This window comes from Eulemur rufifrons, chromosome 19 (assembly GCF_041146395.1).
Source record: "Eulemur rufifrons isolate Redbay chromosome 19, OSU_ERuf_1, whole genome shotgun sequence".
Lineage (NCBI taxonomy): Eukaryota > Metazoa > Chordata > Mammalia > Primates > Lemuridae > Eulemur > Eulemur rufifrons.
The window spans coordinates 59,734,506-59,752,803 of NC_091001.1; the positions used below are offsets into that span (position 1 = coordinate 59,734,506).

Consider the following 18,298-nt stretch of genomic DNA (forward strand, 5'->3'; position numbering starts at 1 on the left):
CTGAAATATCTTGACATACAGACAGTAAAGCAGCTAAGGAAACTAGCTGGGCACGGTAGTGCACACCTGTAGTCCCAGATACATAGGATGATTGCTGCTGAGATGGAAGGATTGCCTGAGCCCAGGAAGTTGAGGTTACAGTGAACTATAATCATGCCACTGCACTCCAGCATGGGTGACAGAGCAAGACCTGTCTCTAAAAAAAAAAGTAACAAGAAAAAACAAAAGGAAACTAGTAGTAGTGTCATGTTAAAAGGCATGAGGAGTCAAATAAAAAAATGGGACAATTTGAGCATAACAAATAACAAATATCAAATGTTAAAATTCATATTACTAAAGAATTTATCATAGTTGGTGGATGTCAATGAATCAACTCATTTGGGGGAAAAAAAAAGGTAAATAAAGGAAAAGCATCAAATATTTATCATGTCTTTCTTACACAAACTATACCACTAAGTAACCAAATAGCAGATGAGGGGGAATTTCTCTTTTCAGAAGTATTCCCATTTATAAATGAAGAAAGATGATTTAAAATGTCATTATGTTGCAATCCCTGATGAATAAATCAATCAAAATTAAGCATCAACTGCTACTAAAATCCCAAAAAAAGCAATCAGACATTTTGTGCCTCCTCACCAGGAAAACCACAACACTGGCTAAAGCAGTTTTGCAAAAAGAAGAAAAGGAAAAAAAAATCCCCAAATTCTAATCAAGTATCTACATCCAACTACCAATTTATAAGCTATACAGAGGACAACGAACACGTTAAAGCTACTACAGGTTCCCATAAATAAAATACAGACCATGGGAAACCTGTCAGCAGTGCTTCTCAAACTATGCGCTTGATCAGTTTCTTTCTTTTCTTCCTAATTTTCAATCTATCACAGACAAATAATTTTGCAAAATATTTTAAAAATGGAATAAAACAACACAAAAACATACAAAACCTAATTTTTTATTGTTACATTCAGCAGACATAAAATCACTATCAAAACGTTTCTAAACACTCTCAATTTCTGTACTTAAATCACCACAAACTGGAATCAACGTTTGTGGATTGGCACTGGGTCCAAAGACATTTTGAGCAGCACTGCTTAGCAGAACCAAATGTTTCTTTATCAAATAAATTACAAGAGAGAAAAGAACCTAAATATTTAATATTAATAATGTAATTTAAAAGACCTATCAGCCAGTCACAATGTACAGATTGCATTTGTATCTGGTTTCAGACATAGTAAAACAAACCAAAAAACCCATTTATGAAACAGTTGAAAATCTGAACTAGATTTTTGTTTAAATAAGGAATATTTTTAATGCTGTTGGTTACATTAAAAAGAATCCTTACCTTTTAGAAATACACAATGAAGAATTTATGGGTAAAATAACATGCTGAGATTTACTTTAAAATAATATGAGTTGGGAGTAAAAATGAGTTGGCTTTGAGTTGATAATTGTTGAAACTAGGTAATTTGTATATGAGAGTAAATTATCCTATTCTGCCTTTTTAACTAGTATGCTTGATATTTTCCACAAATAATAATAAAATTTTTATGTTTTAAACACATGACTCCCCTATAAGTTTGTTTGTTTGTTTGTTTTTAAAAACAAATTAAAAAGAAGCATTTTTGGGGCTGGGTGTGGTGGCTCACACCTGTAACACCAAGTGCTTTGGGAGGCCAAGGCAGGACTGCTTGAGGCCAGTAGTAGTTGGAGACCAGGCTGGGTAATACAGCAAGACCCCGACTCTACAAAAACATAAGAAAAATTAGCTGGCACGGTAACAGGTACCTGTAGTTCCAGCTACTTGGGAGGCTGTGGCAGGAGGATCACTTAAGCCCAGGAGTTTCAGACTGCAATGATGCCAATGCACTCTAACCTGGGCAACAGGGCAAGACCTTGTCTCAAAAACAAAAAACAAAGCAGTTTCACAGAGACAAGTTTCCACAGCATTCTATGCCAGAAAGGGTAGTAAAATCTAAAAACTTTTATAGAGGTCATGTTGAATGCAATTTCTTTTTGCTTTGGTGTCTAGATGATGAAACAACAGAAACTTAAAACTAAACTGCAATCCAAATTATATCCCTAAACCAACTAATACGCAGACACTGCTATATATGACATTCCATATGAGTGGTATGACTAAAGGAGAGAGGTATTTCAAGGTTTTCTGAAAACATCAAGAACAATTCTAAAATTATATGCAAAGAACACATTTATTTTTAGAAAACCTCACAAAAATCTTCTGTATTTGCAGCCCTTTGATTAAAAATTACCAGTGTTAAGTACAAAAAGCACCAGAGAGGAACATTTACAATATATAGTTAACTGTCAATATTGTTCACTAGGATGAAACACAAAAATCATCCCTACTACACTTTTATGCTTTAGCAGTTCTCTTATTTTAATTTAGATTCCCAATTTCAAAAGAGTAAATAGCCTTTTTTTCAGATAATTTGAAGGAAATGAGAGTTTCATACTTAGGTCTCTAAGATCAAACTCCAAGATTGATCTAGATAAAATTAAAGAAGCTTATAACTTCCCTGGCTGCAAAATTTCCAAAAGTAGGCCAAGAAGAAAAGATTCTTTAAAAGTAAGATTCTTATTCACTCTAACTGTGCTGCTTTAGTTTGCTGATACCTTATTCTCCAAACTAGCTCTTCTCCCCTTTATTACCTCATTCACCTAAGTAGTTTTAATCCCAACAGACTCTTGACACTCATAAGCCGCTTCTCTCCTCACTCCACTCCCTTATCTGTGGCTTGTAGTATTTTTTAATTTTGCTCAGCCTATGGCTAAGTCTGAAGAACATGAGCAGCGGTAGTGTGTTTGGTGGGAGATAACAAAAAGCTGCTGCCTTTTGTTCTTCACTCTACTTCTAGCTATGAGGTAACTCTTGTGCTGTGATGGGGGTAAGAGATCTAAAAAAGCAGGATTTTTTGTTATTGTTTCCCTCCCTCCTTTCTATTATTAACTGCTACACTCTAATCTTGGGAGAGCTGAGGAATCAGATACTAAAACAATTCAGAGTCAGCAGACTTAGGTCTGAAGTATGGCCTAATCTAAAAACTTACAGTAGAGCCATGTCCATCACTTACTAACAATCCATTCAATTCATTTTTGGATCTTTACAACTTCTTATAAACATATTTAATAACAATTCAAATGGTTTCAAAGGTTACTTTGGTGGTCCGCAGGAAGTAAAGGCTGCTCTGCAGATTCAAGATAATAATGACATGCTAGGTGCTACTTTAAATGGGTCCTAGCAGGTGTTACCAGGAGAAAAAGTATCTTCCCAACACATTTAAAAGTCAAGAAAAGTTTTACTCAAACCTACCTGGATCAAACAAGTTATCATATAATTTTATTGAGAAAAATTGAGAGTTTTAAGAAAGCTTTGACCTCTATATATCTGGATGGCTGAAGCAAAGTAAAACACTGTCATGGTATGACTTCCAGAAATACATGAAGAATCCCCAAATATCCCAATTCACAGGGATTACAGAGAAGAACTTTGTCTGCAATCAGAGGCAAGCAAGTCTTTAATAAATGAGCCACAAACACAAGATGGTATTTTAAATATACAGTAGGAACATTTATTTTAACACTTCTAAAAGATATTTCTCCATGCCTGATGATTTGATATAAAAATCAAACCCATCATACATTCCCCATCAGTCTCTCTACATCAAGGGCAATCAGAAATTTGTACAACATGAACATTTGCTTCTGAAACAAAAATTACAAATTAAATGATAACAAAAATACACAAATCAACTGGACCCTAAATAAATTTCTAGTGCATTCTTTCCCCCTTCCCCCAATCACCTAGAGCTTCTTTCTTCAGCCTCATTCTGCTCCTTTTCCTTTCTTTGCTTGGCCATGAACTTCTGTTAAAAGCAATTCACATTATAAAATACTCATTAGATATTATTTTTGTGTGTGTGCCACACATTTAATGTACTTCATTGTATTCACAATTTTAAAAAGCCAGATCCCACAAAATAAAGATTAGAAACATAGTGCCTTATATTAACATTCCATCCTTTCATTCATCAGTCATCTGATATTTATGATAAGCCGAATTATGCTTGGTGCTTGAAGATTCAGGGGTCAACAAGACAGATAAAGCCCTTCATACTACAGGGCTTACATCCTAATAGAGGAAGAACAACAATAAAAGAACAAATTAAATAAGATAACCTGGGGTGGTGGTAAGCACTTTAAAAAGAAATATAAGGTAACTGATGAGGTATAACTTTTCTTGGGGTAGGAGGGAGAGTTCCACTTTAGCGAGGTCTTTCTTAGGCAAAGGCCTTTCTGGGTAGGTGGTATTTGAGTTGAGACCGAAAGGATGAGAAAGAACTGGCCATGCAAATAGGTTTGGGAGGGGCCAAAGGAATAGCAATATAAAGGTGCAAAGGGAGCAAGGCACCTGTCACGTATGAGAAACACAAGAGAGCCAGAAAAGCTGAAACATAATGAGCAATAAAAAATTGAGTTCAGAGAAGTAGAATCAGGATCATGTAGGCTTTTACAGACCCACAATAAGAAGTTTGATTATTAGTCCAAGTGCAATATGAAGCTGCTAGAAGATTTTAAACAGAAAAATGACATGATAAACTAAGAGCACAAGTAGCATAGCACAATGTACAAGGGCTTGGGCTTAGAATAAGAGAGAGCTGGGCTCAAATCCTAGGTCTGCTACTAACTAGCTTTGTGACCCTGGGTTTAGATACATAACCTCCTTAAGTCTGTTTCCTCATCTTTAAAATTAGAAATGATAGCTTCTACCTCAAAGTTTACAAGGGGATTAAATGAGCTTTCAGTACATAACAGCTCAATAAATGTTAGATGAGTGTTTGTGCCACAAATTCAATAGAGAGGATATATAAAGCAACTCTCAAACATTGAGGAGGTATCAGAACCACTGCTTCAATTACGGCTAATGATGATTCTCTAGAGTAGCACTTTCTAAAGATATGCACAACTTAAAAAAGATCGTGTGATTAAATTAGTTTGAGAGATGGGTTGCATAATGTTAGGCAGGATTTCTTCTGACTATTCAAAAACTTTTATATGCTAACATATACAAGACTCTGTAAAAGCGCATCAGAATATGCAGTTTCTCACACTTTAATAATGGAGAGTCATATGAGACCAGTGATCTACAGAATCTACTCTGGTAAATGTGACTAATAAAGGAAAAAGAGTAAGGACTAGAAATTATTGGCAAGTACAGTAAAGAAGAAAATAGGATTATGGACTTAAGAGGAATAAACTGGCATAAACAATGAAAAGTTTTCCCAAGGGAAAAAAATATACATTTTGAATAGATACTTAAATAGTTTGAGTACAAGACAGTAGCACCAAAGATTTTATGAGTTATGAATAAAAAAAATTACCTCTGTATTTTGCTTATGACGTGTACTCTTGCAGTGATTTGTCATTGCTTTTTCACCTGAGTAGAAGAGGGAACAAATTGGACAGAAGAATCCAGCCTTCGGTACAAGAAAGTCTAAATCTAGAGGACAAGAAGAAGAAGAGAGAGAAGACAAAAGAAGAAAATTAATTAATAACAATTTATCTATAGTTGTGTTAATCAATTTATCTAAACATGACAAAAATATTAAGAACAGTATATACTTAAATACAAGCACAGTATATACTGCTACACATTTAGGGATCAAGAGCAATAACTTTAATCACAAAACATAAATCTTTATTTTTTAACAAATTCTGTAATATTCCAAAGCCTCCAGGGAATGTCAGAATGCCACTGCACTGGTATGCTGAAAGCTGAATATATTCTAATGGAGAATCTTCATATAAAAAATAATTGTTCATAACAGTTCAGAACAGCAAGTCATTGGATAAGATATCTGATGGTTTGAAATAAACCTCTTAGGAATCTCCCGTTGAAGGGCAGAATGGTGGGCAATTGTCTGCTTGAGAAGTATGCTGGCTAAACAAATAGGGACCCCTGCCTCAAGCTCAAGCTGACCTTAGCTGGCCATGAACAAAGTCAACTAGTTAAGCTTTTCAGTAAGTTCTGCTTAACTGGAGTTTCTGCCTGGGCAAGTATAACTCAATTTTCACCAGGGTGGCAAAGAAAGCACCAAGAATAAATGAGATACATCCCAGACTTCAAGACTGCAATAAAAATATCCTTGTGAGGTAAAAATAGCCTAGTAAAGTGTCTTCAGAAATGCCAATGTGTAAAACTTGCTAATTTCTATTATAAAATGACAATCTAAACAAGGTTACCCAATTATTCATATAAATAACAGAATACTTATTGGTGTTGAGTTATTTCATCTGGATAGGGAAAAAATGTCACTTTTACTTTACCTTCAGGGACATCAGGTGCCACTGATTCGCCTAAAGAAGAGTCCTCAATCTTCCTGCGTTTTCGTTCTGGTTCTGTATCCTTTAATCCAGATTCTTCATCAACTAAAATCATTAAATTTTTCAAAGAAAAAAAAGCTATTCAAAATAGATTTACAGACTTTGAGAAGTTAACATTGAATAATCCTTACCTTTAAAGACTAAGTTACAACTGAAAGAAAACCTCCCTTCATTAATTCCATCTGACCACTCTTCACAGAATATTCTCCAAGATTCTTTGATTTAAGGAATAAGTGGGTAAATCTGTTCAGATTTATTAAATGGATTTAGGAATATGGAGCTAAAGTTGACTAACAGAAATTTTTTTTATATATTACTCCAGAAAGAATTTAAGGGGTAACGTAAGAAAGTTCAAGTTCTGTAGTTACTGGCAAGAGACTTATATGCAAGGTGCTGAGTTGAGAGTAGGGATTAAGGAAAAGAATAGCAGCAGAAAATAATTCTAAGGCCCTGTACTGACACCCCTCCAACCTAGAAAATTTGCCCTGATAGCCTAAGACCCTTAGACAAAATCACAAATAAAATTACAAGTATTAAAGCCCAGCAAAGTAAATAACAAGAAAGAAGCACTCAGTGCTAGCAGATTACATACATACATACTATGGTCTCAGGGACAGACAAAAATGGAAACTGGTTCTAAGCAATTCTGGTTATTTTCAGTAGTTGAAATACCTTACTGTTGCATAATACTTGACAAATCCCTTTTACCAGTCATTTACCTTTTATCTCATGTGAGATAGGTAGGTCAAATCATTATAATTCCCATTTCTTCACAAATGAAGCAAAATCAAAAGAGATAATAAACTGATATGCCCAGGTAGTTAGCACCACAAGCTAACGCCAAGACTTGTGACTTCAAGTTCAGTGCTCCCTCCATATACCTGGGCTACTCTTTACCAAATCTAAAGGGATGGCTAGGAACTCTGAAATCATTACTCTTCTTCTCTTATTCCCCACATTTTACTGGTCATCAAGTCCTAGAGTCGATTAAAAAAAAAGAGGCTATCTCTTTTTTCTTAATTTGATGGTTAAAACAGCTTGGTTTCATTGCCTCCAGTCTCTTCCTACAATAGTTTACTTCCTCACCAGAGTAATACACACTTTTTTTCTTTTTTTTGAGACAGGGTCTTGTTCTGTCTCCTGGGTTAGAGTGCAATGGTGTCATCACCACACACAGCAACCTCAAACTCCTGGGCTCAAGCGATCCTCCTGCCTCAGTCTTCCAAGTAGCTGGGACTACAGGCATGCGCCACCACGCCTAGCTAATTTTTTCATTTTTTTGTAGAGACGGGGTCTCACTCTTGCTCAAACTAGTCTCCAATTCCTGGCCTCAAGCAATCCTCCCACCTTGGCCTCCCAAAGTGCTAGGATTACAGGCATGAGCCACTGAGTCCAGCAATAAACTTTTCAAACATGTCTGCTTCTGTCGCTCCAAAGGAACATTTATTTAAATAAAATATATAAAAATTATATAATTAAACTAGATTTAAACGAATCATTTAAGTTTTAAATTGTGTGGAAAATTGACTTTTTCTTAAGCTAGGTCCTTCTGTCAAACATATCATCCATTAATGGACATATATTGTTACATAAGCAGTAAAAAAATCATCCTTCGTGTATTACCCAGTTAAGATGCAGTAGTTCTTAGCATACTGGTGCCAAAGTTGTCCTATCATTAGAAATCTGGGGGGAAAAGTAGCTAATAAAATCATGCTTAGAGCTTTTAGTCAGATTATTATACTACTAACTATACCTTGGTCTCAAGAACTGGTTATGGAAAAGAATAAACAAAGAAGGAGGAACACGCACTTGACCATGGAAAAGAGCTTCAAGAAAGAGGGCATAACCAATAGTAACAAATGATGCAAAAAAGTCAAGTAAGACTGCATTAAGAAGAAAAACACTTAAAAATATCAAGTTTGAGAACAACCCAATGGGGTTCATCAACACCAATTTCAGGAATATCATAGAGAAAGAAACCAAAATATACATAATCCAATGGGAAATAAGGAAGTAAAAGTAGGTGGTTCTTTCTAGATGCTCTGCTCTAAAAAGAAAGAGAAAAGAGAGATTTCAAGGTTATGAGGATTTTTTTTTTTTTCCAATGGGAAAGATCTGGCCGTATTTTATATGTAAAGAGCCAACGTAAGTAAAATACAAGTTGGCAGACAGGAAATCCTACATTTGTTCTGGTAAATGAAAATGAAAGCAAGGTCATCCAGTGAGAAATGGCTTAGGGGTAATATATAAGAGGGAAAAGGCCCATATTACACCTGATTAGGAAACAGCAAAGGAGACTTCTGATATATTGGGAGCAGCAGTGAGGGCCAAACCTGAGATCAGATTCAATGAACTTCTTGGACTGAATCACAGTTGATACCTTTTCCTTAGAGAAGACAAGATAGGAAAGTAAGTTGCAGAGAAAATGGTAAAAGGCATACCCTTATGGTGCTATTTAAGTGATATTGGTAAGGTGATTTTTTTTTTTGTTTTATCTCTCTGAATAAACTCCTTTAGGAAATATGTGCTTTTCTTTTTTCTTCTCCTTTAAACATTCTGTTGTGGACAATGTCCAGTCTAATGGACACAATGACAAATATCTGTTGAGTGACTATTCTCCCTCACTAGACACTCCTTTTTTGTTTCAACTTAATTTATTAATGCTATTAAGATATCTTGTTTTATTTATTCACTGGCTGCTTGGAAGCATCCACAAAACAAAGGATCTGGTCCTACAAATAATAGCTAGTTAATAAATGATTTCTATCTGAAGCTGCAAAATAGCCAGAATAATCTTTTGAAGACTATTTTACACATATCCGTCACATTCTAATATCGATGATACATTATTTCTCTAATTACAAAGATCAAAATTTTATCCAGATCTAATAATTGTAAGTTTGCCTTATTCCACCCTTGCTCTGTTTCACTGCTTTTCTACTTTTCTTTTCCGATGGTAGATCTTTGAAACTTCAACCACTACCTCATGTTGTGTAACTCTCTTCCCCAAATCCAACAATTCTGCTTTACCTTCATTCATTTCGAAGTCCTCTTCATCTTTTGCTGGTTCTGTCACGACAGCTTTTTCTGATGGTGGTGTTTTCCCAATTCTAACTCTCTTGGTTGGTGTTTTAGCTTTAAAAAGAAAGTCTAATTTATTGTTCTAGTAACAATATTTAAATTGCTTTAAACATATTGTCTGAATAATAATTTCAACATGTTACTTTTTTGCAAAAAATACTCAAATCTGGGAGGGAAGCCTATTTCTAATATAAAATAGAATTCTATTTAAACATATTCAGTTTAGTCTAAACATTTTCCTTTTGCCATTTATTGCTTTCCAAACAACTATACCTTCCTGCCCTCTTTTCCTAAGGTGTCTTATGAAAATTTTTCTAATTTGTTACATAAGTCTATACAACTATTCTAATATTTTATTCTTAGCTGGGTTAAATCTTTCAAGATTTTCTTAATGGAAATTATTATCTTCCTCAAGTCCTGAAAGTGAGCTGCCCTACTATTCTCTATCGTCAAAATATTAAAGTAAAATAGTACCTTTATGAATTGTTCTAAATTTTAAGTCTAGGCAAGAACTGTGAGGCAATCAGGTGTAAACATCCTTCTGCATATTAAAGGTTGTCTTTCCCCTATGATACAAATATATCATTTTTCATTCCAATTCTAATTTTGCTACTGTAGTTTATTTTCTGGTTTTGTCTTCCTTTCTTAACGTATAGTAACTCGGAGCAAGCTCTGCTCTGTAACTAAAAAAATTTGTGAAACTTCTACACATTTCTTTGCAAAACGTTACTGGCTATAATCGTTTGTCAGCTTCTAATATCAACACAGGGTAAAACCACTAATAATGCTGCAACATGTAATTTAAAATTAATTTTAAATGTAATCCTTCATATAACACAAAAACTATCATTTCCAAGTATCTACCTGTGAAGTGTCTTTCAATCACGGTTTTTAGATCTTCTTCCATAACATTCTCATTTACAGGGCCCACTTGGGACAAGGCTTCAAATTTTGTCTTCTTTATGTCCACAGCTCTCTTCTTTCTATCTGTGGGATGGTCATTTTTGCTTTGTGCTAATTCAACTTTTAAATCATTGTCTCCATCTTCTTCCTCTCCAACTTCATCAACAGTAACAAAATTAAGCTCTTCTTTAAGGTTGTTAAAATCAGTCAGAGAGTCTTCATCTTCTTCAGTTACTTCATCCAAAGTCACTAAATGCAAATCACTGCTGTCATCCTGTATTTCATCTACAGTAACTAAAGTAGAAGGGTCTTCAGGCATTTGAGAAGAAATAAACCCAATGGAATCCCTTATGGTATTTCCTTCATCTCCTTTAGCATTTAAAGCAGCAAAAGTTATGTCTGCTGACTCATTTAAAGGTAGCTCTTCTACTTCTCCAATTTCATCCACAGTTACCAAGCGTTCCTGTTTGAGGAGATCTTGTTCTTCAGCCACTGACAGAACGGTAACATCTTTAGGTTCACTGTGGGAAACGCAATCATCCTGGTCAATTAATTCATCTAATGTAAAAAGTGAATTTGAATTTTTTACCATTTCTTCCATATTCAGTTCTTCTTCATCAATTACTTCATCCACAGTGACTAGAGCTTGTGATAGATGTGCAGCTGCATCTTCTTCTTCCCCAATCTCATCTAATGTTACAAAAGATAATTCTCCCTCCACACCACGAGGAGAAATTTTCCCCTTTTTCTTCTTTAAGTTCAGTTCAGAGGAAGGAATATTTTTGAGAGTTTCTTTTCTTTTTCCCTTTAGTGGATTCTGCTTGGCTTGAGAAGGATTCACTTCTTCTATAACCTCATCCACAGTAACAAATTCATCCAAATTAAATGGAAATAATGGCTCCTGTTGGAAAGTTAAAAATCATAGGATTGTGAAAAAACACAGACCACTGGCTAGGTTCCAAACAGTCACAGTACATGTGCACAGATAATCTATGAGAATTTCAGTGCAAAGTTTTCTAAAACCTAAAATTAGAGTTATTTTTTTAAAAAGCCCCATAAATCAATGAGCTGTAATTCACAAAGAAAATGCCAAATGTAAATCCTAATATAAATCTAATTCCACTTTCACTTAATTTCAATAAGATTATAGTTATTTCTTAAATGATGAATTTTGAAATATAATGCACAAAAACACTACATTTAAAGAATTTGTCAAACAATATAAAGAATTATTGTTTCATGTTCCATATGAATTGATCATATATAGAATATACATTTTAAGATATATAATGCTCCAGGTTCCATGTGACTAGGGCAAAAAGAAAAAGAAAAAGATAAGATATATAATGCTAAGCTATAATGTTTACATTTTGAGAAAGTTATATGAAAAATTATTACTAAGACTTAATACCTAATATAAACTAATATTTTTTAAAAAAATACAATCTGTAATTTGAAAAATGGTGCCAACAATAAAGAAAATAAATTCTTAATAGGACTCCTACACATTTAGTATGTTGTCAATGATCAATTGCTAGTATATACAATAATGACATAAGAATATACAGTTAGTAATAAAAAATATATATATCCAGTAATTTGGGGAAAGAAAATCTATAAGCAATTGTATTAGCAACTTATTAAGCAAACAGAATTAACCATAATCTTTACTTCTGCTTTAAACTATTAACATTTCTACTTGCTTCAACAAAATAGGCCCAAATTCAACCCCTACAAGGTAAAAAAAGGAAATGACTAAAAAATATTCTATGAATGGTAAAAACCTAAAATAACAAATAACCAAATATAAAATACAAGATGTGTGTATGGCAATAGAATTCAGTATCAGGAAAGTGAATCTTAGAGACCATCCAGTTAGGTTAAATTAGAGCCAAAAGGATAACCTCTTTGGAAGTTCAACAAAGTGGGACAATTCCAGTCAAATGCCAATCTCCTTTATATATATAATTTTTTGTGTGTGTGTCATTAGCCTATTCCTGTGAATATGAGATTGGAGGTATTTTCCCACACTAATCCCTTTCTCTACTTGTGTAACGTATTGCCCTACACCAAGAACACAAACTACTTAGGCTAGCTCAAGGTCAAAAAAGGAGTTGATGGTAGGGTCAAAAAAAGAAAAGAAAAGAAAAGAAAACCCCACCTGATTCCTATCCCTTGCTCTATATCTCACTCTCTAAACATTTCTATTAACTATTATAAGGTAGATGAACTGTGCTATGGAAGAATGGAAAAGAAGGGTTAGTGTCAGTGGATTATTTTTTACCTCTTTGGCTTTGGAATTTCTACCAGTGGTGCTTTTAGAATTCTTAGTGTTTTGCCCAGCCAAAGTCTGAAATATTAAATAAGAAATACAGAAAAACAGAATTTACAACCAGGTTAATTAAGGTTCTAAAAAAGGGACTTAAACAGAAAACATTACCCAAATACAGGTGATTATGTAAATATTTAACAAGTATACAAAACTAAGTCAACAGTCATTTATTTAACAGTATAGGCATCGTCTCTAAAAGTCGTAGTTAGTTTTACTGATCTTTTCTTCCCACAACGTCTAAGTTGGGCAATCAGTGACCTGATAAAGGAAGCTTCAATTTAAAAGAGAAAATAGTTTCCCATTCAGAAGCAGAGTGGTAAATGACCTTAGGAGATTCACTGAAGACTTTTTTTTTAAACCAGTTGTATTTCTGACCAAATTTTATTCAAATAATGCTTTTCAAACCTGTTAATAAATTATGAACTTGAGCTTAATATTCTAAATGTCCACTGGCTTAAATCAATGGAATCGTTTAAGAAAAGGAAATGGGAGCTTGGGGGGGTTAAGTGAGGAGACGAAAGTATGAAACAGAATTACATCTCCTACTCCATAGCTACAGCAGCAGAGTTAATCACTCCAAAGACACAGAGCCATTCTTCCTACCCTCCTCACCTTATTGTTGCTGTCATCCCGTTTCATGGTGGAAGGTCTAGCCTCTGTTTCCTGAGATTGTTTTGTTATATCCCTGTAATCCAGTTTAGAATCCTTGCCTTGCAGGGCTGAGATCTTTCCACTGCCTCCTCTGGTAACACCGCTCTGAGAGGGTTTGAATTTACTGCTGCTTTCTGCCAGGCCTGACCTGGCACTTGCAGGTTTAAATAGACCAAATTCCTTGGCTGAAAGTTTCTTTTCAGCATTTATTTGATCTCTGAGCACAGATTTCAGAAAGCTTTTTTGAGTTTCAATTTTTGAAGCGGTAGCTTTTGCCTTAAGAGAAGTGACCATAGCAGTCTTGATACTTGATTTACTGCTGGATACATCTGATACAGCCAGCATACTAGTTTTATTAGTTTCATCGGTTGTATTAGCCTGCTCCACTCCTTTATTTGGGTATGCCTTGATTGCAGTATTTTCTGCAGGCTTTTCTTTCATTGCTGCTATAATCTTTTCCAACTTCCCTGCAACCACTCTACCTTCATTCTTTTCAGCCTTCTCTGTTCCTATTTGTAGATCCATTCTGGTTTCTTTAGTATGAAATTCATTCTCCTCTTTTTCATCCATGTTACTTTTTTCAGAAATATCCTTTTTGCCCACCATCTTTTCATCCCCAGTAGAAATTCCTGGTACTAAGGTCACAATACAAGCAGATGGCAGTATTTCTGAAACAGTTTCATGTTTGTCTACTTCTGTGACAGCTTCTACCATGCACTGTGTAATTCCAGAAAAGAAATCTGCTTCAGATGGAGATTCTTCTAGAATTTCTTTGCTGTTGCTTTCTTCTACAATTGCACTGTCAGATAGTGATATCTCTGTTTCAGGGTTAACAATTTCTACCTCTTCCTTAAAGTCATTGGTATATGCCTGTTGATTTAAAGCAGACTCCTCTATATTTTCAGTGAATAATTCAATACTGGCTGGAGTAGATTCTACAAAAGGAATTTCCACTTTGACCTCCTTTCCTTCAGTTTCAACTTCCAATGTCTCAATAACAAAGTCAGTGTCACACATTGTTTTTTCAGGTTCTTCCTCACAAGGCTCTTCCTGCTGTACCAAAGTTTCTGTTTGAATGTTGGAAGTAGTTTCTTCTTCAACCTCATTAGGTTTAACAGAGGGACTATCAGCTGCTGTTTGCACCTCACTTTCATCAACTGGACTGTTTTTCAAGTCAGGGCTAAAAGTATTTAAAAACAAACAAAAAAAGAACACAAACAAAAACAAACAAAAATCAAACTATGATGAGAATTCAACCATTATAAATAATCCTGTTGATGCCAATTGTTAAGACTTCCTGATGCATTAGCAATAAGTACTGGGAAATCCAGCCCATCGGCATTAAAATGGTTTAGATGTTTTGATGGGAATATGTAAACAACATAAAATTTTTAAAGAGATCCTCAAGCTCACTGAAGATTTCTAACTCAAAGTAAAAGGGGCAAAACTATGACCACCAATTTGCTCCTTTTACTCATGTGAGTTACAACCAATTTTGTCTTTCCTTTGTCAAGTTTATACCTGGCATCAAAAGGCCGGAAGTGAATTTGAGACACCTCAATTATCAGGTTCTATCTCCAACAGTGATGACTGAAATAATAAAATATTACATGTGTACAGTTCTACAATGAAACTAATGATACATACATTAAAATTTTATAAGTAAACCTTTTAGAACATAAATGGTAACTGGTAAGGGGAAAAGATCACACTCTTAACCATATTATCTCTTTTATTTATTTTTTTGATGTGAAACAGATTTGTTTTTAATTTCCCAAGAACTGTATTTATTAATAATACTTAAAACTTTCTTTGAAAGTATTCTTTAAATACTCTATTGGAGATTTAAAGTTAGTGGCGAAACTGACAGAATCACCTTAACATGAACACACAGTCTTATTATAAATGTATGCCTTTGGCTATAAGAAGGAATATGTTAAAAAGAAACCTTTCTGATTACAGAGGATAAGATAAAATTCCAGTATCATTTTTTTAAGTAACATTTTTCAGAAGAAATGGCGACCATGCTTGGCCAAGTATATGTCATTGATTTTATCTCATTATGGTCTTCTCAAATCCAAAGTAAACAAAAATTTGTGATTCTGTAATTCCACTACTTTCACTGAGGCAGACACAGAATAAACTATTTTATATTAATGGTCCTTAGATCAGAAGTTATTCTGAAGAATAATAAGGAAAATCTTAGCTCCCAAAACCATGTCCAGCATGCTATCAACACAAATCAAAGCTTAACAAGTATATTCACATAATTACATTAGAAGAGCAGGTTGGAGAAACACACCAGAAAGTGACCACACCATGTCAATACCTCACACTAAGAGGTATGTTTTCTTAATTTTTAAGGAAGGAGAGAATAAGCCAACCCCTTTGACATGTTTCCCAAAGCATGGCCATATATCCTTTAGTTAACAATGCAAAATGATGTGTATCTGTGTCCTGAGATGTTGATTATATTTTAGAAGCATAGAAAAAGTAAATGCTAGTATGTCAGGGTCTACTCAGTTGAGCCAATAAACTGGTTCTTCCCCTAGCCCACTCAAAGATGGTAAGTTTGAGCTTCCAAACGACAAAAATTTTCTGCCGAATCAGAGAAACACCTCTTGATCAAAAGTAGCCAGAGCAATGAGTTTGAGGAATTTATTTTAGGTTCAACAGCCACTAACCACAGACTTTAACCAATACATATTCTATTAGTTGTGCAAGCTACTCTGTGTATGCTGAAAAGGTTTTTATTTGGAAATAATTCACATCTCTTATACTCAAAATGCCAATGGCTGATTTTAAGTATTCCAAATTCTTAGAACAACTCAAAATAAAATTTGTGGCCAAGCACAAATATGACAAAAAAAAAAAGAAATGACATTCAAAGTTACAGCAGTTATGTATTATTTCTCAAAACATAAACTTTGTTTTTAAATTAAAAAACTCATTTCCAATAATGAAGAAAAAATTCATATTCCTGTCTCATTACTGTAGTGAGTATTAACCTAAAAGGTTTTATAAAATTAGAGCTATATAAAATAAACATCTATGGGGCTAGAAGGATAACAATGGAGATCTTGATTCCTGGCTCAGGGACATACTAAGACTTTCTCCTTTACCATAATTAAAGTTTCTCAATAGTTAAAAGTTATTCTTTTTTTTTTTATTTTTTATTTTTTATTTTTTTTTTATCTTGTTAGATACAGTATGTCCTCATAATGTATACATTATTTCTTGTACAATAATATGAAATAATATGGGAAATATTCATGATAAATTATTAAGTGAACAGTGCAAGTTAAAAACAATAGTTTCATATTTTTTTTTCCCCACCCCCCCTTTCCTTCTTTATACAAAATCAATCACTATGTAGTTCCGTACTTGAAACAGAGAACACACACGTCTACTACTTGGAAAAATGGTTTAATTCCAAATTTGTCCGTGTGTGCTGGTCTTTAAAAATTCTAGTGCTTTCTTCATAGAAATCATTTATCAAAAATTAGTATCTGTTTTCTGGCTAACATGGGGGAGCTGATCAAGTTAGCTTGGAAAGACAGTTTGAGATGTCAAATAAATGACGTTATTAATACAGTTAAACAATCAGTCTTTTTTAACAAATGAAAACATAGCCATATTCTGGGAAATGGCACAAAAAAGGCTTCCAGTAAGGTATTCAGGATATAGGTATCTAATTTTCCACTCCTCTATCCTGCCCCAATATATCATTAATACCAGAATTTCAAAACCTTCACAAAAAAGCATACAACAAAAGTTGCGCAGGAGAACACAGGTTAACACTGTAAGACAAACATCTTGAGAAACTTAACCTAGGACTTCACAATACTAAAGATTAGTGTTTATTTCAGAGGCCCACTGGGTACTTTCCACATCAATGAACTTGGAAAATTTCATCTAGCATCCTTATTTGGTGCCTGAATCACATGTTAAATAAATCCTGTTTACATGTAAAGGGGATGAGTAGTAGCATAATGTGGACTATTAAATTAGGAATGCATCCACATGAGATTTCCTCTAAATAAGAATAATCTTTTAAGTAGTTTATACTAATTATAAACAAAAGAATCATATTCATGAGGAATTGGCAACTGCAAGTGCTTTGTTAAACAAATAAACAAACAAAAAACAAGACAGGTAAAGAGACATGCTCCTGTAGTCTCAGCTACTTTAGAGGGTGAGGCAGGAGGATGGCTTGAACCCAGGAGTTCAAGCCAGCCTGGCCAACATAGCGAGACCCTGTCTCTAGCAAACAACAACAAATAGCATTTTCTCAGTAATCAGTTTACTCTAAAAGAAATGTGAAGTATTCTGGCCACATCCAACATCTTTTTCTCTAATGTCACATGAATGAGAAAAAAACTGAATACAAAATAGGAATTAAGAAGTTATTAGCGCTAGAATTTTAAAAATTAATTTTATGAGGTTGAACAACTGTAAATTAAGAAACATATTTGATTTTTAAAGGGTTACGTCTAAACAATGAGAGATAAACGATGACAATTGCTATTGCTACAGATTACAGCTTTTCTTACAGACCTCAAAAAAACTTTGTAAGGCAAGGCACGTGGCTCACACCTGTAATCCTAGCACTCTGGGAGGCCGAGTGCGGGCAGATCATTTGAGCTCAGGAGTTCAAGACCAGCCTGAGCAAGAGCGAGACCCTGTCTCCACTAAAAAAATGGAAAGAAATTAGCTGGACAACTAAAAATATATAGAAAAAATAAGCCGGGCATGGTGGCGCATGCCTGTAGTCCCAGCTACTCGGGAAGCTGAGGCAGTAGGATTGCTTGAGCCCAGGAGTTTGAGGTTGCTGTGAGCTAGGCTGATGCCACGGCACTCTAGCCCGGGCAACAGAGACTCTGTCTCAAAAAAAAAAAAAAAAAAAAAAAAACTTTGTCAAATATT

The 18,298-nt window shown here is 34.4% G+C and overlaps 1 protein-coding gene across 6 annotated transcripts in view; it reads right to left on the bottom strand.

Annotated features, from left to right (window-relative positions):
- Nucleotides 1–3,555: 3,555 nt before the first annotated feature.
- Nucleotides 3,556–18,298, bottom strand: part of ZNF638 (zinc finger protein 638) — a 79,138-nt gene continuing 64,395 nt past the window's right edge. For 5 of the 6 annotated variants that reach the window (XM_069495146.1, XM_069495148.1, XM_069495145.1 and 2 more), the window contains 7 exons: nucleotides 13,334–14,552; nucleotides 12,674–12,739; nucleotides 10,351–11,290; nucleotides 9,436–9,540; nucleotides 6,349–6,450; nucleotides 5,403–5,521; nucleotides 3,556–3,887 (listed from right to left, as the gene is read on the bottom strand). In XM_069495146.1, coding sequence (XP_069351247.1) covers nucleotides 3,822–3,887; nucleotides 5,403–5,521; nucleotides 6,349–6,450; nucleotides 9,436–9,540; nucleotides 10,351–11,290; nucleotides 12,674–12,739; nucleotides 13,334–14,552 — 2,617 coding nt within the window. In that variant the 3' untranslated portion in view covers nucleotides 3,556–3,821. The remainder of the gene's footprint in view (nucleotides 3,888–5,402; nucleotides 5,522–6,348; nucleotides 6,451–9,435; nucleotides 9,541–10,350; nucleotides 11,291–12,673; nucleotides 12,740–13,333; nucleotides 14,553–18,298) is intronic. The other variant, XM_069495149.1, reaches the window with a different exon arrangement.